The 23,288-nt window shown below is 37.7% G+C and overlaps 1 protein-coding gene across 1 annotated transcript in view; it reads left to right on the top strand.

Moving 5' to 3' along the window:
* Positions 1–23,288, top strand: part of LOC126188961 (laminin subunit alpha) — a 364,582-nt gene that overhangs the window by 277,551 nt on the left and 63,743 nt on the right. Inside the window, exons 40-44 of the mRNA XM_049930722.1 lie at positions 2,158–2,345; positions 13,969–14,180; positions 16,730–16,883; positions 17,071–17,254; positions 23,141–23,271. Coding sequence (XP_049786679.1) covers positions 2,158–2,345; positions 13,969–14,180; positions 16,730–16,883; positions 17,071–17,254; positions 23,141–23,271 — 869 coding nt within the window. The remainder of the gene's footprint in view (positions 1–2,157; positions 2,346–13,968; positions 14,181–16,729; positions 16,884–17,070; positions 17,255–23,140; positions 23,272–23,288) is intronic.

The raw sequence follows: 23,288 nt of genomic DNA, 5'->3' as shown, positions 1-23,288 counted from the left end.
TCACATGAAATAATTTGTAGAAAAGCGATTTCAGACTAAGATCCATTGGAAGAATTTAAAATCATTATTGTTGCATAATGTTAGAGAACTGTAATTCATCCATGAAAGCAGTGGCTTACAAAACACTTGTCCAGCCAATTTTAGAATATTGCTCATTATTCTGGAATCCTCACAAAGTGGATTAATAGTGGAGATAGTGAAGATAGATGATAATTTTTCCTGCATGAGAGCATTACTTGTTGTCAACAGTGAGGTCATTAGAGGTGGAAGAGTGTTACGGAGATGCTCAACAAACCTCAGTTTCAGTTGCTACAAAATAAGCATTATGCATCACTGAGACTTTTATTATTGAAATTCTGAAAGTATGCTCCAGGAGAAGTAGGATGACATATTACTTACTTTCACATATGATTTTCAAAATGACCACAATGATAAAATCAGAAAAATCAGAGCTAATATGGAGTTTTACCAACAATCATTCTTTCCCTTGTGAATCATGTATGGAATAGGAATGTGGGGAAAATATAGTGCTACTAGAAATATCATCTGCTACACACCGTAAAGAGACATGTGGAGTATAGATGTAGATGCCTCACTACCATAAATCAAAACTGTTAATACACACTCATTGTAATCGTTTCTTTTCAGACACATCAGAAACATGTATAAGGCCATATTTAATTTACCATAAGTGCTCCAGTCAAATTTACTCATCTGTGTATCTCTTTTTCTGCCATCCAGTTATTGTCTTCTAGTGCCTTATGTACAAAAGCTCTAAGGTTTCATTGTTATAATGTGTTCATTGTATATCATTTTGATGTTATTATAATTGATTTTCATACACCCACCTGGATAGCCATGCCTGTTGAAGTATTTTCCAGGACAGGGAGGTGCGTTGGTCATGGATCAAATCTACTTGGCAGATTTGCTTACTTTTGGGTACACACATTTGTGCTGGGGGGCAGTAATGTGGTGTTGACAGAAGGGCATTCTTCTGCCCCTTAAATTACCCGTACCAAATCCATTAATAACCACAGTTTGATTTATGGTAGTGAGGCATCTACATCTATACTCCACATGTCTCTTTACGGTGTGTAGCAGATGATATTTCTAGTAGCACTATACTTTCCCCACATTCCTATTCCATACATGATTCACAAGGGAAAGAATGATTGTTGGTAAAACTCCATATTAGCTCTGATTTTTCTGATTTTATCATTGTGGTCATTTTGAAAACCATATGTGAAAGTAAGTAATATGTCATCCTACTTCTCCTGGAGCATACTTTCAGAATTTCAATAATAAAAGTCTCAGTGATGCATAATGCTTATTTTGTAGCAACTGCGTCAGTGCAGGCTTTTACACCCTAATGAAAGGTAACTAATACAGTGGACAAAAGATGCTTGAAATTCTACAGACACATTTACAGAATGGATATCAAGAAACTGAAATGCTATTCAGCTTTATAAGTTTAAGCAATATCACAGTTAAATGGCTCTAAAATAATAAAAAAAATCATCAGAATACTGAAAGGTTCAAACACTCTCTTTAAATAGGCAAAATGTAAAAAGGAAGAAAAGAACAACATTGAAAATTGCTACTATGTTCTGTGGTGGATAACTAGTGAATGGCTGCAGAAAGATATTAAATGTGTTGCACACTGCTGGTGCCAACATATCTTAGAATGCTCTTCGCTGTGCTGCTAAAGCACAGTTATCTTGTAGGCAAATCTACGGAAAAATAAGATTTCAGTATGATGGGAAACATCACAACAGGGCCAAATATTTTTTCCACTAAAACTAATAAAAGCCAATGTAACATTGTCTTCTGTTTGAGTAGCTTCTACCTCAGCCTGAGCTGGACAGCCAGTGCTAGTTTGTCAGGATTATTGTGAGACCTCTCAAGGCAGCCTCACCAAGAGAAGTGGGACTGTACTCACTGACACATTAGCTGTCAGTGAGCATTCCATGAGTGAGAGAAAGCATTTAGGAGACAATGGAGAGAGCAGTTGTATACGTAAATTAGAATTTTATATTTCTCACCATTTATACCTGCCAACATATGAATTCGAGAGTCAAGAGAAATAGTTAAGTGAAATTGTTGTTCTCACTTTATGTGCATAATTATATTGTACTCATTTACGTAATTTAATTTCAGTCAAATGGTCTTGGTGAACGAACTGCTCTGTCACAAACTCGTTCCACGGAATTGCTTGAAGAAGCCAGGCAGACACTCGATAAGGCTCAGGGAGAACTCGAACCACAACTTGAAGATGCCAAAGACCGCCTGGATGTAATTGATGGCCTCAACAAACATATAGAATCAGTGCTGAGCAATGTCAATAAGTAAGTTTTCTTTGTGTTCTTTGCTGGATTTGTAGTGTATACTTTGAGTCCTTCTTGTATACTTTCACATGTTCTACATCCATGAAGGCCCTCCTTCGTGATGGGATCTACTAAACTGGCAAATGAGGAAGTGAGTGAGAAAATGAGTGAATCATTGTGAATTTAAAGCATTGCTTTCACACAAACATCTGTAGTTGCAGGAACTGAGACAGCAGGAAATTGTAAGTTTTGTATTGCTGCGCATTTTATAATACAGCTTCATAGCTAAAAAAACAATTGGCCTGTATGAGTAGGACTCATGCACTGAGGGTTTCTTATGAACTTAATTATATATATATGGACAGCTCATTCATTCTGGAAATCAAGATCCTGACAATTAGCATTGATACTGGCAAGATATTCACCCTAATATTCTTTTCACATGCTATAATTACAAATTAACAATTTTCTGATTTTTTTTTTCTGTACTTGTGCTGTAAAACCTTTGTGCAAAATTTCATGATTCTATGTCAAGTGGAAGTACCCTTTAGGTTTTAATGAATGGGTTTGCAAGTATAAAAAGATTTGACATAGATAGCACAAACTTTGATTTCATTGAATTAGAAGCTTCACTTCTTTACATCTTTGAGGGACTGTAGGCCTCAATACAATATACACACATCAAAAAACGTTTTGCATTACCCTCGACTTACAACGGTCAGCCAACCGTTGTTAGTTGAGCTGCAGTCATGTGTCAAATAGTTTTATCTTGTGACTTCAGCTTTATATATCAGATGAAATAGAATGGCCATGAGAGCAGCTGTTTTTTAATTTTTATTTCTGCAACAATATCCAAATGATTTATACATGTTAAGCTACATTCAGACCCGATTATGGCACCTTTAGTGTGTTGAAACCAGTCATCTAGTAAACAGTGTTTAAGCGATCTTGGCTTTTGAATTATTTCTACAACAGAGTGATCACCCTGGAACACAACCTTTCGATCACTGTGAAACACATCTTTCACCAGGGCTTTGATTTCCTAGCATTATACCCTGAAATGAGAGGCATCCTATGCAAGATCCTTTCCACCCCTCCTAAAGTAGTGTTCCATCACCCAGTCAACCTCCACAACATCTTAGTCCATCCTTATGCCACTCACAATCCCAACACCTTGCCATAAGAATCGTATCCCCTTAGAACACCCAGGTGCAAGATCTGCCAAATCCACCCAACCAGCACTTCTATTCCGTCGTGTCACAGCTTATCCTACTACATCACAGGCCCGTGAAAGCAGCCATATTATATACCAGCTCTGCTGCAATCATTGCACTGCTTTTGGTGTTGGTATGACTACCAACCAGCCATCCATCAGGTTGAATGGCCACTGCCAAACTATGCTCAAGAGCAAGGTAGACCACCATCTGGCACAACATGCAGCTGTACATATTTTCATGTAGACTTTGTTTCCTTGTCTAGAGTTCCAAATGGTACTATGTACTGTGGTATGAAAACTTTTAAGAAGCTCCAATCTAACATAAAGCAGGTAACTGGGAATCCCTACCAGTTTGAAAGAAAATTAAAAACATGTCTCATAAGCTTCTCTTATTACAAGTCATCTGGATATCTAAATCCAGGGATAGTATAAATTCTGTTAGCTACATAGCAAACAGAAGTGTTTGTTATAAAGCTACATGACTCTGAAGGCCAAATAAAACAAACAAACAAACAAATAAAGCTACATGACAAGTACAATAGTAATGTACTGTATCTAGGATTTAGTATTTACAGGTGTAAGAAAATATTTTCTTTAAAATACCATTATAATCTAGTAAGTATTTTGCTACCAGCAGCAGGTAAACAAAAGCTATATAATAAAACTGAGAAGGCAGCTTTTTTGTTTCAAGGTAGTAGCTTTCTTACTGATTTACTCTATTAAATTTAATAGTGTAAGTGAGAGTAGCACTAACCAGTACAGTGAAATTTCATTATTAATACAGTATACAGATTAAGCTTACATAATTTCTTTGTGTTTTATTAAGGCATACTTTGATTTGTTCCACATACGTGCAAGTTCTCCTTCTTGATGTGCTCTGTGGTACAAGAGGAATGAACTGACAGATGAGCACTAACCTTCTTTTGAATTTCACATTACAACGCTGGTTTACAAAATCCAATGGTTTTAACTGTTCCATTAATATACCAGAGAACATAGGATGTCTTAGCAAAGTGTCTGTCGTATTCTTCCAGTTGCTGTCTAACAGCTAAGAGATCGCATCATCTGGCACTGTGAAAGTCCACCTCAGATGTAAAAGATGAAACTGTGGTGCAATAATTTTCCCATAACATCTCCAGTAACAAAGAAAAAACACATTTGCAGAAATAAGTTTCATAAACACTTTAAAATATTAAAAGGTATGGACGTCAGCAGCACTAATTTGTGACACTACAGCACTCTATATGTAAATTATTTTAACCTCTTGTGTTGCTGTTGTCAGTTCATCTAACCCTTAAAAGGCTTGTAATAGGATGATAAGAGTTGGTGTGCACCCCAAATATGTGCAATTTGTAACTCTTGAGTGTTAGAGACAAGTGTAAAAAATTATGTTTCTGTGATCAGACAGAATTTCTGTTTGATATTGAGAATGAAGCACCATAAAAATTCATACAAAAGTTCATGACATCTCTTCTGTTCAGTCTCTCTATGGTTTAGGTAGTGATGCTTTCTTTTCACTGGGGATATGACATCTGACAATGTGATATACTTAGTTTCCTAGTTTCCATCTCAATGAAAGGAAACTTGTAAGCTGTCAGTGTTCAAATATTTTATGTCTGTTTCTTTTATGCTCTCATCAGATGTAAAATAATATCAGGTACATAGCCCATGTTTAGCTTTTCCTATAACTTGGTGCTGTAGATTCTTATATTGAGAAATGCATCATTAAATTCCCATAGATATAAATATTCTCACCATACATGCTATTTTGTAATTCTTGATAAACAGATAACTGTGTCACAAAAGTTGACATGGGAACCACACGTCAAACATTTATCTGCCAGACTTTCAAGAGTTATCTATTTAATTAGAAACTTATATCTAAAAACAAAGATGATGTGACTTACCAAACGAAAGTGCTGGCAGGTCGATAGACACACAAACAAACACAAACGTACACACAAAATTCAAGCTTTCGCAACCAACTGTTGCTTCGTCAGGAAAGAGGGAAGGAGAGGGAAAGATGAAAGGATGTGGGTTTTAAGGGAGAGGGTAAGCAGTCATTCCAATCTCGGGAGCGGAAAGACTTACCTTAGGGGGAAAAAAGGACAGGTATACACTCGCACACACACACATATCCATCCGCACATACACAGGCAATTAGAAACTTAAAAAGACATGTCCCTAATAGTTATATAAGTTCAGCATATTTTGCTTTCTTTCAAAGTATCATATCATATGGAATCTTATTGCGGGGCAGTAGCAGTCACGTAAAGCGCATTCTACTTTTACAAAAAAAATTAGTAAGAATAATAAACGACTCAGATAAATTAGAACACTGTAAACCCTTGTTTGTTAAATTGCAATGCCTGACGGTGATAAACTTGTACATCTATAATGTTCTATTGTATGTTAGGAACAATATTTCAAATATATCATTAAGAAGGGATGTACATAGCCATAACATCAGGAACAAATCATGTTTAGATGTACCATATCAAAGACTATCCAAGTCACAGAATTCATATTTAGTTTTTGGACTTAAGTTGTACAATAAGTTAAGTATAGATTTAAAAGAGTTACCTGTCAATATCTTCAAAGCTAAGTTGTACAGAATACTAGTAAATAATCCTTTCTACACAGCAGACGAATTTTTTGAAACTGAAAATACTGTCTTTCAACACTGTATCTAGCGGATGCCCTTATGTAATCCAAACTAAATTGTATTTAGTAATTAATGTTAAAAATGTAAGTTATCTTGATGTTGTCTATTGCTTTATGAGCTGAATGACAATAAAATTTGATTGATTCATTTGTCCATGCAAAGGATTTTGTCTGAAATTTTAATTATTGCTCATATTGCTAAGATCCAAAAGTATTTTGGTGGGGGACACAAAAATGAACAAGTTAATATTGATATTTTGCACGTTGCTTTAGTACGCCAATCGGCACATAGTTCGCGACATGAGCGCCACCTGCCCTGGCCGCAGTGTAACTACGCTGGCTGATTATACTCAGTCGCTTATGAGCTCTGCAACATCCATGTACTAATTTTTATTTACATGACAAACCCTATTTTCAGGGCTATATTTTATTTTGGACTAATGGATCTATGCAGATATTTGTAAAAACGACAATGATACATCATTCCATATTAATGTAAGTACCAGGCGTCCTTCTCATATTTTGTAATACAAGAGCTCTCTAATATGTGTTAAACTCTATTCTTGACTTAAGTTTCATACCTTTTAATGTAAACTACGATGTTCATTGTCCTCAGGCCGCCTTCTGAAGAAGACAGATTTAAATCTGTCGAAACCTAGGTAAAGATTACTTTATCCATTGCAACTGGTCGGCTGTTTTTAGTCTTATTACGTGGAACCGTTGCTGTTGCGCAGCTATGTTTAAAATACTATTGTCATAACGTCAAGTTGAACACATATATTTCAAAACGACACAGCACATATAAGTCACTGAGCAAGTTGACAAAGCAAGACATGTGAACACTGTAACATTCAAATGAGCACTGAGTCAAAGTCTAGCGGCCACTGGCTGGCTGGCCACTTAGGTAGCGCAGCTGCTGCATGGCTGGCAGACAGCGTCGCATGTAGAGGACGCGCGTAATTGCACGGCGGCACTTTGAATGATCGGCAAGTCTCAAGACTTTTCCCCCCTTTGAAATTTTTTCACTGGTCTTGATGGAGGTGGCCTGTAGGTTGCTAATGTCCATAGGCATTGTGTGATGCCGTAAAGTCTCGAGGAGGAGGCTTCCCGTACGGACGGAAGTGTCCCCAATGATAACGGGTCGAGACGACAGGAGACGTATGGGTCGGATCTGCTAGGGCCCCTTGCGCCAATCTGGCCATTGCGGCAAGTCCAGTTGATATAACAGGAGACATGGGCGATGTGTCGGCGTCCGTAGGAGAAGGAGGCAAGTAGATTGGCTCCGACAGATGATGGTCATCCGGTTCCTGCATGGGCACGTCTCCTGGTGGCATCCGTTCTTGCACTGGCACTGAGATGACGGTGAGAGGGCTGCGTTGTGAGTAATGAGAGATGCCAAGGTCCCGAGCGTCCGGTGGAGCTGAAGGTGGTGTAGCGGCCTTCAAAACAGGTGTTGCCAGCACACGAGGCCGAAGCTGGTCCGAATGACGTAAGGCAACACCCGTATCCGTCTGGATTTCATACAGGCGTTGGCCACGGTGTCGTAAGATGCGGCCCGGACTCCATTTTGGCAGCCTGCCATATCCCCGTACCCAGACAAGGTCGTCGGCGGTGAACCAGCCAAGCGAAGGCACCCGCGGCCGTGAGGTGGAAGGCCGCATAAAACGAAGTAGCGTGTGGGGCTGTTGGCCATATAAGAGCTCAGCCGGGCTGTGGTCGTCCATGGAGGTGAAATGATAAGAAGCCAGAAACTGGAGAGGCGCATCATCAGCAGCAGAAGAAGACAGGAGTTTCCGCATCTGAACCTTAAATGTGTGGACCAGTCGTTCAGCCTCACCGTTTGATTGTGGATGGAATGGAGGGGCCGTGACATACATAACGCCGTGACGAGCACAAAAATCCGCAAATTCGGAAGAGGCAAATTGCAGACCATTATCAGTAACAAGAGTAGAGGGAAGGCCTTCCAAAGAAAAAATGCTGGCGAGAGCACTTGTGGTTGCCGCGGTGGTAGGTGACGTGCAATGGACAATGAGAGTAGGTCTCAATTATGAGGAGCCAATAAGTACCTAAAAAAGGACCTGCGAAGTCAGCATGAATGGGCTCCCAGGGTGTCTCAGGCGAAGGCCACGGTGACAAAGATGACTTCGGGGCGGCGGCCTGTGATGCACAAGGGCCGCAGGCAGCGACCATGTGTGCTATTTCAGAGTCGATGCCAGGCCAGTACACATGACGGCGCGCCAGAGATTTTGTGCGAGACACACCCCAGTGTCCTTGGTGAAAGAGGTGCAAGACCGAAGCATGCAAAGATGCAGGTACCACAACACGTGGCAAAGCATTGTCGGTGGAAAGGAGGATAACACCATTCCTAGCCATGAGGCAGTAGCACAAAGCGTAGTAGTTCCGCAACGGGTCAGAAGTCTTAGCGGACAGACGATCCGGCCAACCCTTCTGAATACAGCGTGAAACCCGGGAGAGGGTAGGATCAGAACCGTAGCTGCCACCAGCCGGTCCCCTGTGATGGGGAATCCATCCACAACCCGCTGCTCGGCAACATCCAGATGGAAACACAAAAGTTCATCCTTATTGAATGCCAGATCAGGACCCATGGGAAGGTGAGACAGTGCATCAGCATTCGCATGTTGAGCCGTTGGCCGGAAATGAATCTCATAATTGAAATGAGACAAGTAAAGAGCCCAACACTGGAGGTGGTGTGCAGCCTTGTTGGGAAGTGACAATGATGGATGAAACAAGGAAACAAGTGGCTTTTGATCCGTAACAAGATGAAATTTGGATCCATAGAGAAAAACACCAAACTTATGAAGAGCATAAATAATTGCCAAAGCTTCTTTTTCAATTTGAGAATACTTTTGTTGGGCGTCCGTGAACGTTTTGGAGGCATAAGTAATGGGTTGTTCAGAGCCGTCTGAAAAATGGTGCGCAAGGACTGCACCGACCCTGTATTGAGAGGCATCTGTGGCAAGAACAAGATGTTGGCCAGGTCGATAAGTAGCCAGGCACAGGGCCAGTTTCAGCATAGTCTTCAATTTCTGGAAAGCCGAATCGCATGACGCAGACCAGTGAAAAGGCACGTTTTTATGCAACAGGCAATGCAACGCCTGAGCCACTGACTCAGCAGACGGTAAAAACTTATGATAGTATGCTATTTTCCCCAAGAAGGCCTGCAGTTCCTTAACAGATGTAGGACGAGGAAGGGCATCGATCGCAGCGACAGTTTGCTGAAGCGGACGAATACCATCCCGAGACAGTTGAAACCCCAAGTATGTGATAGATGCCTGAAAAAATTGTGATTTCTGAAGATTACACTTAAGACCGGCAGTCTGTAAGACATGAAAAAGTGTGCGGAGGTTCTGAAGATGTTCTTCAGTGGTGGAGCCAGTGACAACAATATCGTCCATGTAATTTATACACCCAGGGATAGGGAGCAATAATTGTTCCAAGAATCGCTGGCAACCCCGAATGGTAGAGGCCGAAAGGAATGTTAAGGACCAGAAACTGCCGGGAAGCCGCGTCGAGAGGAAGTTGATGATAAGCTTCTGACAGGTCAATTTTAGAAAAATACTGGGCTCCCGCAAGTTTAGTGAACAATTCTTCAGGTCGGGGCATAGGGTAAGTGTCGATGAGGCATTGCGCATTTACAGTGGCTTTAAAATTGCCACAGAGACAATTGTCACCATTGGGCTTAGCAACGACAACGACAGGAGAGGACCACTCACTGGAAGTGACAGGAAGCAAGACCCCTGAAGTAGTGAGACGATCCAGCTCCCATTTTACCCTATCACGAAGGGCCACAGGAATGGGCTGAGCCCAAAAAAACTTAGGCCGAGCAGTGGGTTTGAGCATGATATGAGCTTCAAAGTCGTTTGCGTGGCCTAACCCAGGAGAAAAAAGGGACGAAAATGTCGTTGACAAGGAATCCAATTGAGCATAAGGAATAGCACCAGAGAATATATTGACAGAGTCGTCTATGGAGAACCCAAAAACACGAAAGGCATCAAAACCGAAAAGATTCTCTGTGATACTCTGGTCGACCACAAATATGGGAACAGTGCGAACGACGGATTTGTAAGATACCTCAGCATTAAATTGTCCCAAGAGAGAAATCTTCTGTTTATTGTACATCCGTAATTGCTGAGTGACAGGTGATAGGAGTGGAGAACCCAACTGAAGATACGTCTGAGAATTAATTATAGTGGTAGCAGAACTGGTATCCACCTGCATGCGAACATCCTGACCAAGGATTTGGACAGTGAGAAATAACTTCCCTGAAAGGGAAGAAGTGCAATTGACAGACAACACAGAATCAGAATCAGCATCATGTTCATGAACATCATGTATGCGGTCAGATTTGCAAATCGAAGACACACAGCCCAACGTTGGGGACAATCCTCACGTGAATGTTTCGTAAAACACCTCGGACATGAAGGAAGTTGCCGGGGGTTTTGCTGCAGTTTCTTAGAGGTTTGTTTACAGTTAGGCCGAGGCTGCATGTGGGAGCGTACTGCGGCCACGTCGGCCGGCGGGGATGCACTGCACACGTCGTCAACAGCGCACAGAGGTTGTATTTCCCCGACGTCACCCCACGCCTCTATTTGCGCCCCAGCGGTGCGAGAAATTTCAAAAAACTGTGCGATGGATAGGACTTCATCTAGAGTCGGATTTGCCTATTGAAGGGCACGTTGCGAACTTCTTTGTCGGGCTCCGACCGGATAATAGCATCCCGTACCATGGAATCAGCATAGGATTCTTTGTGAACTTCAGTAACAAATTGACACTTTCGACTGAGGCCATGAAGTTCAGCAGCCCAAGCACGATAGGATTGATGTGGTTGTTTTTGACAACGATAAAAGGCAACACAAGAGGCTACCACATGCATTTGCTTTTGAAAATAGACAGACAGAAGTGAGCACATTTCAGCAAAGGACAAAGATGAGGGATCTTTCAAAGGAGCCAACTGCGACAACAACCGATACATTTCAGGTGAAATCCAGGAAAGGAACAGAGATTTACATGTTTGTTCGTCTGTGACATGAAATACCAAGAAGTGCTGTCGAAGATGTTTTTCATAATCAGACCAGTCTTCCGCTGTCTCGTCATAAGAAGGAAAAGAAGGTATAGACAATGACGAGAAACGCCCCGCATTTGACGCCGTGGCGAAATCGTGAATCGCCGATGTTAGAAGCGTTTGCTGTTCAATGAGACCTTGCAATAGTTGCTCGACAGTAGACATGGAAACCTGCAGGTCAATAATGAAAAGGAAAAATCTACTACCTTGTCGCCAATTATTATAACGTCAAGTTGAACACATATATTTCAAAACGAGACAACACATATAAGTCACTGAGCAAGTTGACAAAGCAAGACATGTGAACAGTGTAACATTTGAATGAGCACTGAGTCCAAGTCTAGTGGTCGCTGCCTGGCTGGCCGCTTAGGTGGCGCAGCTGCTGCATGGCTGGCAGACAGCGCTGCATGTAGAGGATGTGCGTAATTGCGCGGCGGCACTTTGAATGATCAGCGAGTCACAACAACTATTAAGTTGATACACTGATCTTATTTTAATGCAAAAATTATTGTTATTATCTTATTATTTTCAATGGTGTAAATGAACTGCAAATGAGATTAGCAATAAAACTGTGTGAAACACTTAATAGTGGTGTAATATTCCCCATTTTGCCCATGGTAGCTGACACATTAATTAGTTTTCCATAAAATGCATTCACACTGAGCATTGTGATATGAAATTTGTTGTTAGTATAAAAATCTGAAATTTATCATTAAAAAATTCTGAAATACTAGTCATTTATGAAGAATTATAAATCTTTGATTATTTTATTCATGGTGACATCTACATTTATACCTATATTCTGCAAACCACTGTGAAGTGTTTGGCAGAGGATAGGATACATCTAATTGTACCAGTTATTAGGGCTTCTTCTTGTTCTATTCATGTGTGAAACATATGCAGAATAATTGCTTAAGTGCCTCTGTGTGCACTGTAATTAGTCTAACCTCATCTTTGCAGTCTCTGTGGGAGCAATACATAGGGCGATGTAATGTATTCCTATAGATATCACTTGAAGTTGGTTCTAGAAACCTTCTGAGCAGGTTTTCATGGGATAGTTTGCATCTAACTTCATGCATGTACCTGCTCAGTTCTTTCAGCACCTTTGTGACAGTCTCCCATGGGTTGAACAACTGTTTGACCATTCATGTTGCCTTTCTTTATATTCATTCAATATCCTCTGTTGATCCTATTTTGCATGGATCACATACTACTGAGAAATATTATAGGATGGATTACATGAGTGTTTTGTGTGCAGTCTCCTTTGTAGACTGTTTGAAATTCCCCAGTATTCAATCAGTGAACTGCACTCTGCCACCTCTTTTTCCTATGACTAAGACTTTGTCATCTTCCTATTTCATATTCCCACAAATTGTGTGAGTTGACCGATTCCAACTGATGCTGAGTGATATTATTTTCATAGGGTACTGTGCATTTTTATTTTGTGAAGTTCACTATCTTACATTTCATATCATTAAGAACTTAGCAGATTGAAGGATATGTGGGGAGGAAACAGAATCATCCATCTTTCATAAGACATAATTTTACAGGTCACTGATAAATGAAAACATGCTAAATACTTATAAGTTATGCTCAAATTTGCCTATTATTCTTATATAGCAAAAGTAGCCAAACCCAGTCACCTTAGGGATATTTTCAAGTTTAATTTCTCGTCATTATATACTTTCAAAAATTTACAACAGTTTACCTTGCTAATGATTTCTGTTCCTCTTCTTCTTATCATCCTCAGCTCGAAAGTTGGTAGGCTTGACCATACTTCCCCTTTCTTGATGCTAGTCTGTTGATGCTCTCATATCCTGTGCTAACTTTAATTTAATCCTTGAACTTCTGTCTCTATCATCCTCCCTCTCTTCTTCCTTCCATAATTACATGAATCATAGTTGATAATTACATGAATCATGGTTGAATAGGTGACTAACTGTGTTGTTCCTCATAGTGATGACTGACTATCATAGATCTCGTCAGCACTTTGTCGTTTGAGTGCTTGTTGGTCTGTGGTATCTTCGCTATTCTCCTCAAACACTAGCTCTCAAAAGCTTGCAGTCTTCTTTTCTGCCTTCTACAGCATTCAGGATTCTGCCACATACATATATGTCCTTAAGATGTCACTGGAAATCTTAGTTTGTGATATTAAATCTTTAAAGAAATGGTGTGAATGTTTAGAAACTATTATCTTTGTTCTGAAATCCATATTGGACTAAAAATTTAATTAGTGAAAAACGTAACAACAGATCTTGAGACAGTGTTCAGAAAACACTGAGTTGGGAATGACTGGAAATTATTGACTCTTGTACATCACACCTTAGCCTACTTACGTAGAAGCCTGTTAATGGTCATGACATATTTTATGCACTGTAATTAGTATTTTGTAATGAAGTATCTGAGCTCAAACAAACATGTGACAGGGATTGATATTTCTGGAAATAATGCAAAATGAGATGATAGTGTGTTTTATATGGTATTTTTTCTTTCTAGCAATCCAGTCTATTTGCAGTGTAAAAACATAACCTAAAATTGCATTGTGAATTGCATTTTTTCCTATAATGGAAATTTGGTAGTTGTGTATTTTTTCATTCAATAGGTCTGCTTTCATATTTTGGCATAACAGTTAGTATATTAGTTCTAATTTGTGGATTTGAATTAATTTGTTTCCCTTTTAGCGAATTAACCAGGATACCAGTCCAAGAAACAGTTGAGAGTTACGCATCACAAGCCATACAGAATGCAAAAGATGCTAATGCAACAGCACAGAATACTTTGAGCACCATCTCAAGAATTATAAATCAACTACCAGAAGATGTGACAGTATCACAACAGCTTCCAAGAGATGCTGATTCTGCAATGAAGGCTGTGAATCAAGCTAATCTCAATGGTTAGTTGGTAGATTTGAGAAAAATTATTTGTCTATTGCTATGATTTGCTTAAAGTACGAAGTATTATTATCCAAAATTTTACATTAGATTATATGTTACAGTGGATCATGAGAATGAATGCCTTTCAGTGTTTATTGGTGTCACTGTAATTAAACAGGCTGCACTTGCCCAATAGACCTAACCAGATTAAACCAGCATTGAATGCTGCAGATCATTCACATAGACTGCCCTTTACTGATAAAAGGAGCAATGATGTTGTTAGTCTATATTTTAAAGAGCCATATATCATAACCAGTGAGAGTGATATAAAATGTTTTTCATAATGAAGTATCAGATTTGTTTCTGTATTGTTTATTTTAATTTAATATTTTGACCTTACCCCAATGTCAAGCAAGCTAACATTGTTAGTACAGTGGTATTTGCATGTAAGTCCACAGACATTTTTCCAAGGGAGGGAGGGGGAGTCTAGAGTCTAAAATTGCCACTTTTGATATAACTGAGTTGTTCAGGTTGGAGACATGTCACATCATAAGAACTGAATTTTCTAGACGACACTAAAACTTATAATATGCCAGAGAAGTGATGGTTATTGACTCAGTATAAAAATAAAAACTCAGCTCTCCAGAATTCAGAGAGGGAAGGGATGGGCTCAGTGCACCCTCTTGCAGCCCCCCAACCACACCCCTTGTGGGTGGGCACGGACGGGTGTCTGACCATGATGGAGTAATTAATTCTAATTTTGGTACATTCAGAAATTTTCATTTCCAGTGTTGATCATCAAGAGGTCACAGTTTTAAAGAAACCAATAAGAAGTAAAACAAATGTGCAAAAAATAGTGATAAAGATAGAATTGGTAAGATTAAAATTTAGGCCCTGATAGACAATTAAGAAATAAGGTAGGTAGCAAGGAAAGTATTTTATGAGAACACAGGACCTGAAAATGCAATTTTAGCTCTTTTCGTTGTAGCTACACTATATGTTATAATTGATCTTAAAAATGTATGCAGTTTATTGTATTTACTTTATCCATTTCCATCTGAGAAACTTCACTGGAGGCAAAATTATATTGGTGATTCTCTGATGAGTGTCCAGAAGTAATTGTCTAACATCGTTTCACTCTACTTGGCCTAGTACCTTTCCTCTATGTACAAAATTTCTCAGTAGAAGTGTTCTGTACATTCATTCTTGAGCAGTGCAACAGCTTTGGGAAAGAATTCCTAGCACTTCATTAATGGAACTCCAAGCTAACTTCTCATTATTTGTGAGAATATATTGAGATGTCCACCTTTAGATGAATTGTGTGCTAGCAGTTATCAAGACTCCTACTTATCTTAGACAAGAATGTGAGACCTCTTCCCAGAAATTCACTTAAGACCTTGTTATTTTATGCTACTGTGCAGAACCATTTCATTAGATTCTGGCTCTTTTTATAACTGTTTTGGAAAAGTTGGAACAGCATGGTATTTTCAACTTGACTTATCACTGGATAAACTTAGTATGATTGGAATATACAGTTAAGGTACATGAGTCACCAATTTAATTGCAATCATTTGTTAAGATATATCATGATCAATGACGTTTTTTGAGTGAAATACTATGTTTTGGAGGAGTTATGCAAAAGTGACAATTTTTATATCATATGATGGTTCTCATCAGATCATGGGAATATCTTTCATCATGTGGATTTGAGGCAAAAAAATTATGCAGTTTATACATATACGTAACCAAGTGTATACAGACAGAAATGGTGCTTCAGCGCATCTCTCAACAAAGTGAGTGCAGATTGCACATTACACTCCTCCCTACCCCTTTCCTGTTGCTAAAGGTAGAATACAATCAACAAAGATACACCCAGCATATTTCATGAGTGTATAACATGCTATTTACTACATGTGGGATGTCATAGGTAATTTTAGATAACTCAGAGTGAAGCTTAGCTTTAAGTGGATTAATTGATAATTATATACCCCTTTCCCCCCTCCCGATCCCTTCCCCCACCGTTCCACCCACTATCCAAATATTTTCTAGAAAGGAGCTTACTGATGTCTACATGACCAGTGTGGTGGGTCTAGTATTGAGAATTATGCTATTCATGTAGTCTTGTGATAATTGGCATTTGTTTGTGATTAGAATACTAATTTCAATCTTAATGATGAATTGGAGTGTACAGTGGGTTACAAGGATTGAAATTATGTCACATTGCTTTGATGGGTCTTCTATACTTAAACATAAACCATACTTTTTTTAGCCACCCATACCATTTGTCACAAATGTCAAATAATTACATGAAAGACACCTTGTAGGTTGTTATGTTATCACAATCAGGGTTCCTAGAAATGTGTAACATGTTTTTCTCCCATGTTGAAGATTTTGAATATTGTGTTTCTTGCTGTATATGTGTATTGAGGCAACTGGAGATACATTTGCTTATAAAAAGAGTAATTTCAGATTTTCCATGATAATTATAGTTACTTAATTTTATATGCTATCTTTTCATCAAAACATTTGCTTACATTTGTTGAAAAAGGGAATTTTTTGTACTCCACAGTGGAGCAGGTAACTACTGTAGTGCCAAATATAAAAAGTCTCATGGCTGCTGTTGGAGAAAGACAGAACTTAACAGCCAAGGCCAGTAGTGATATTGGAAGGAAGATAGAAGAACTTAAACGACAGGTGGCATTGGCAAGGGATCATGTCAACAGGTAGACATACTACAGGTTTTGTTTCTTAACTATAAAATACAAAAAGCAGGAAATTATGTTTGCAAAAGTGAATTCTGTTATCTTTTTCTTTTGTTTCATGTTATCAATAACCAATTAAGTGTAGTTACTTGGTATCAAAATTATTTTTGTGTGTTCATTTAATGTATTTTTGATAATTTACTTACAGGATAGATGTTGGTGCAACATTTCAACACGATTCAATACTGGAACTAAAAAACCCTGAGAGTTTACCTCACCTAGGAACATCCACTCATGTTTCAATGTATTTCAACACTGACAAACCAAATGGTTTCCTTTTTTACATGGGAAATGAAGTTGGTACAAGCCGAAGAATTAGACGAGCAAAGACAGTAAGCATTTTAATTTGTTTCTTTGATATCATTCTTCCTCCAAGATCCACAGGCTTATGTAACATTTAAGAAAGGAAAAAGAAAGGTGGTACAATTGTGGTTTTACTTTTTCTTTCTTTTCTGTGTGAAGGAAAACTGTATGCTTATAAAAATACAAATTTTAAAAATGTACCAAGTATATGTAGGAAAGTCAGTGCAAATCATGTTTCACAAGCCATGAGTGGAATTTTTCAGATATAAGTGACAAATTGTTTTAATTTTAACTTAACAGTTCCTTTTAAAATTTGTATTGAGTCTCAGAAACCAGATCGTTACAAAAATCTGAGTAGTAGAAATATTATATCTATAGGTGGTTACAAAGGAATATTACATTTTCTGCCACATTAAAGCTTTGATTTTGTGCTTGCATGATTGAATTGGTGTAACATTCAACTGGCAAAGATTTGTGTCAGAATCACATTTTTAAACTGTCAGATAGTTTCATTATAATGTATACCTAATCCCTATATGACAGTTAATAGAAAACTGGCTCGGTTAATAGAAAACTGGCTCGGTTGATAGAAAACTGGCTCATACACTAAGATTTATGCACAAATTTAATTACATATATAGATAGTTTTATAGATAGTGTCTCGATTATTTTTGCCTGTTATTGAAATTGATACTGGTAAGATATCAGTCCCAGGGATTCCAAGACTTTTGAGAATGTTTTTATTTCAATTCTGAAGTCAGATAACTAATGACAAATGAAATAGTTTTTGTGTGATGTAATTGTAGATTAACAATTTCAGATTTTTTCGTTTACTTGTACTGTGAAAGCCTTCCTTCTTGCTAAACTTCAGGATTCTAGATCACAGGAAGTAACCTATATGTTTTAATGAATGTGTTGGTGAGTATCAAAATATGTGACATAATGGCCATATTTTGTGACTGTATTGACTTAGAAGTTAATGTTTATTATACCATCAAGGGACCATGGATATCAGTATGTGACATAAATTCAGGTATCTTAACAAATGGACAGGCAGATAGACAATCAATAACAAATGAGAAGAAATTTTGTTTTCATGTGATATGATTGTAAATTAACAATTTTCAGATTTTTCCAATTGTTTTTATGTGATACCTTGCTTCTTGCCAAATTTGATTATTCTAGGACAATGGGAAGTACCCTACAGGTTTTGATGACTAAGTTTGCAACTATCAAAATACTTGAGATAAATGGCAATTTCTTTATATTACATTAACTTAGAAGCTAATATTTGTTATGCCGACAAGTGACCATTGACCTCAATATGCAACATACATTTCAACTTGATGTGTCTATGGGAATCGTCAAACAGACGGACAGGCAGACTGGCAGTCTAGTAACAAATGGCAATTTTTTTCTTCGTGATATAATTACAAATTAACAATGTTCTGATTTTTTTTCTTTGGTTATAGTGTGAGACCTTGCTTCTTGCCAAATATCATGATTCTAGGTCAACCAGAAGTACCCTATAGGTTTCAGTGGCTGAGTTTGTGAGAATCAAAGTAAAGCATGTTACATAAATGACCATATGTTTTGATTGCAGTAACTTAGGACATTCATTTTTTACACCACCAAGGGACCGTAGACCATAGTATGTGACACAATTTCCAACTTGATATGTCTACCCATTCCTGAGAGAATGGGTTTTGAGCAGTCGAACAGACAGACAGACAGATGGACAATAAAGTGACACTATAAGGGTTCCATTTTTACAAGTTTAGGTACAGAACCATAAAAAAGAGCCACATAAAGCAAGCCATATTCCACCATTACACTATCTTTCTCTTGGAGGGGGGGTACTATTTCAGGAAGGATAAGTGGATAAGCTTCTGTATAGTGTAGAAAATAAGAAGTTTTGGCTCATAATGTTGAAAAACACATGAAGGAAAATCAGAGTGTAATGTCTGTTGGTCACATGGCTATTAGAGATTGAATACAAGAGCAGAAAGCACAAAAATAACAGAGACAACCTGTTGCATCATTTTAAAATGAATTGTTCCAACCATTCACCTAACTTATTTTGGCAAAATCGGATAAAATCAAATTTGGATGGATAGATCAGAATTTTTTATTCAGCAGTGACTTCAATGTAGAAGTGTCAAAATGTGACAAGCAAGTGTCAAGAAGTTTTTTCAATGTCTTAAGGTCATTAAATTTATTCTGTACGAATAAAAATGCTACTCATAAGGAACCCTGCTTAGATAATGCTATTGTTAACTTTTTGAGTGAGATTTTTACTGTTAGTCATGCAGACAGATGTTTCTCTGATCATGAACCATTGCTCCTCACACTTTACTGCAGACTGTAAGACCATATCAGTAATATCACCCACAGTGAAAGTGAGGTGACTTGGGTAAGAGGTCAGAAAGATGAATTTGGGAACTTGTTTGCTGATAGACTAAGTTATATAAAATAGGACTTTTTGTATGAAACACAGCTTGGACAAATTGATGTTGAAACTGTGTTTGACAGATTCTTTAGCAAATATATTGAAGTGTGGTACACTTGTTCACCCTAAGAAAAACTTAAGTTTAAATGTAAGCCTAAAACAAAGTTAGCAAATTGGTATCCTAAAGGACTTAAAACATTAGGGAGCAAATGTTGTTATTATGAAAGGCATATAAAAAGAACTGCGAGGGTGACACTAAACAAGTTGGTATAGATTATGGGAAGTATCTGAAGTATAAAATTTTTTACAAAACTAAGCTGCTTAATCAGGGAAAATTAGCATATGAAAATTTTATAGAAACTGCACCAAACAAGTGCAAAACAGCATGGCAGATTTTTACACAAGAACAGTTCCCCAACCACACTCAGGAAGTATCACTTCAACCAGATCAACTGAACGAGTTCTTTGTGACTCTAGTGAAAGAAATTGGAAACAGAATAAACTTAGGCAACACATGTGCAAGTGAACTACTTGGTAAGCAGCTGCCAGTGAAACAGTCTTTTTCAGTGGAAAATTATGATATCCACAGATGTAGTAAAAGCAGTTAAAAATTCTCCAATTCTAAAACTATGGGTAATTACTGGTTATCCAACTACATTATCAAGAAAACTATTCATTTTATCTGTGAACCTTTAGCCTATATTTTTAACAAATATCTTCCATTCGGAGTTTTCCCTACATCATTAAAAATTTCAAAAGTTATACCAATTTTTAGAAAAGGAGACAAGAAATTTCCCCCAAAATTATTACCCAGTTCAATAGTTCTTTTAATTTTCAAAATATTTGAGACTCATATATAAACAATTAAGTGATTATTTTGAAGAAAATAATCTCCTTTCGAACAAACACTTTGGTTACTTATGAGGAAAAAATACCTCCTCAGCAGGTCTTGACATTGTAAACCAGATAATCTCTGCTTTTGAAAATATAGATAAAGCCTCACTTGTTTGTATGTGACCTAAGTAAGGCCATTGAGTGTATCCCTTATGAGATATTGATTGAGAAACTTGAATTTTATGGAGTACAAACTACAGAACTAAAAATAATTGCTTCATACTTAAGACACAGGAAACAATATCTTTCAGAGAGAAACAGATATTCTCTAATGAAAATGTTAGAGACAGGTATACCACAGGGATCAGTGCTTGGACATTCATAATTGCCATCAATGATTTGCCACAACATGTTCCTCAATCTGTGGTCTGCCAAGTGGATGTCATAACAATTATTGAAACTCATAAAGACACATCAGCATTACAACAAATGTCACTGGAATAATTAAATGTTGCAGTAAAATGGTTCTTCTCTAAGAAATTGCTGTATAATCCTGACAATACCCAGAATTTTCTGTTAAGACTAATAATATAAAAACTAGAACAGTTAAACTTTTAGGATTCTATATTGACTCCAGATTTAGCTGTGGAGAACACATGAGTCACATTGCAAAAGAATATCAAGAGTAACATACCTAATGTGGAAACTGAGAGATTTAATTATTCCTACCTATTTAAGATTGACATATTTTGGATTTTTCTGATCTCTGATCTCACATTTCTTATGAACTGCTAGTAAGGGGCCACTCCACACATATAGCTGATATATTGAAGATACAAAAAAAAGCCAAGCAATGGAAAATCCAGGATGGAATGTAACAATATTATGAAAAGGAAAGTTGCTACTCACCATATAGCGGAGATGCTGAGTCGCAGATAGGCACAACAAAAAGACTCTCACAATAAAGCTTTTGGCCATTAGGGCCTTCGTCAACAATAGACGATAGACACGCATACACGCACATGCACACACTCATGCAGTCGTGTACGCGAGTTGCGTTTGCGTGAGTGTACGTGTGTCTGTCATCTATTGTTGATGAAGGCCTTAATGGCCGAAAGATTTAATTGTGAGAATCTTTTTGTTGTGCCTATCTGCTACACAGCATCTCCTCTATATGGTAAGTGCAACTTTTGTTTTCATAATATTGATACTGAAAAAGTCGTAAGAGAAATATGTAGGACTGGACCAACAGATCACTTCCAACCTCTGTTTAGAAAACTCAATATACTTCTAATTGTAAATCTGTATACGTATGTCTCATCACTATACATTAAAACAAATATCAAAGAATTTCATATAAGAGGAGATATGCACCAACACAATACCCAAGGAAAAATTCCATGACACATACTAGTAGAAACAGCCCACTCACCCACAGTCAGCTCTCTAATAATCTTCAACAAATTACCACCCTCAGCATGGTTCATACCTTCTAAATTATTTCAAAGAAAACTGTACAGCTGGCTGGCTGAAAATCCTTTTTAAAAAGTAACAGATTTTTTTTATGAAAATGTGAACATATGTTAAAATTTAAAATATATGGCTAAATGCTTGTAGTTGTGTAGGTAATTCAGTATAAACACTTGTAATTGTGTATATAATTAAGTATACATATTTGTTTTATAAATGATAGAGCACAGAAATAAGTCATTCTTTTTTGCTGGTTTTATTTTACAAATCCAGATTTTTGGCTAGTGCCTAGCCATTATCAATGCTGCAAAATACAAGAAGAACATGGTCAGGTGATACTATAAAAAATTACAATGCATGGCATAACCTATATGGCTTATACATTAGATTACATATCACTATTTTCTAGTTTCAACCCATGTCGGTTCTGTTTTGTTCGAGCATCAGTCACAGTTCTTTGAATAGTACTGTCCACATAGAGGGCATCATACAGCCAATCAATGTGTTCTCCACACAGCCCACCTTCATTATACAGTAGGATTCAAAGAACTGTGACTGACGCCCGAACAACAGGGAACCGACAAGCATTGAAACTAGAAAATAGTGGTGTGTAATCTAATGTATAAACCATATTGGTTATGCCACACGTTGTAATTTTTTATAGTATCACCTGACCATGTACTTCTTGTATTTTTTAGCACTGATAATGGCTAGGCACTAGCTGTAATCTGGATTCGCCAAATGAAACCTGCAAAAAAAGGACGACTGATTGCCACGCTCTATCATTTATAAATCAGATCACAGCTGCTGAGTGCACCTGCATGCCTAATGGAGGGGAACCTGATAAATATTTGTGATTGAGCGTGTAATAAAATATACAAAACATAAGTTAAAACCTAAAGTGTACAGTTAATGTATGTAATTATGTATAGAACTAAACATATCAGTATTATGTATAAGACATAAAGCCTATTCGATTATTTTAATGGTCAACAGCAAATAAAGATTAATACATCTTTTTAGTTTAAATTCTGATGAAACAGAAAATGTATATCACAGTCAGTTTTAAAATCCAGTTATACGAAGTTGGTGTTCTGCTGGTACTTTATCTTTGTATTTCATTGTACCTACCTAAACCTAATTCTAATGTTTGGCTTTACAGGATGATTTTATCGCACTGGAAGTTGAAAATGGATATCCTGTTCTAAGCGTTGACTTAGGTTCTGGCCCACAAAAAATAATCAATGAGAGATATGTGGCTGATAAGGAGTGGTATCAAGCAATCATTGAAAGGTAACATCATTTTCTAG

This window comes from Schistocerca cancellata, chromosome 5 (genome assembly GCF_023864275.1).
Source record: "Schistocerca cancellata isolate TAMUIC-IGC-003103 chromosome 5, iqSchCanc2.1, whole genome shotgun sequence".
Taxonomy (NCBI): Eukaryota; Metazoa; Arthropoda; class Insecta; order Orthoptera; family Acrididae; genus Schistocerca; species Schistocerca cancellata.
This window is presented reverse-complemented; position numbering and strand designations above follow the sequence as displayed.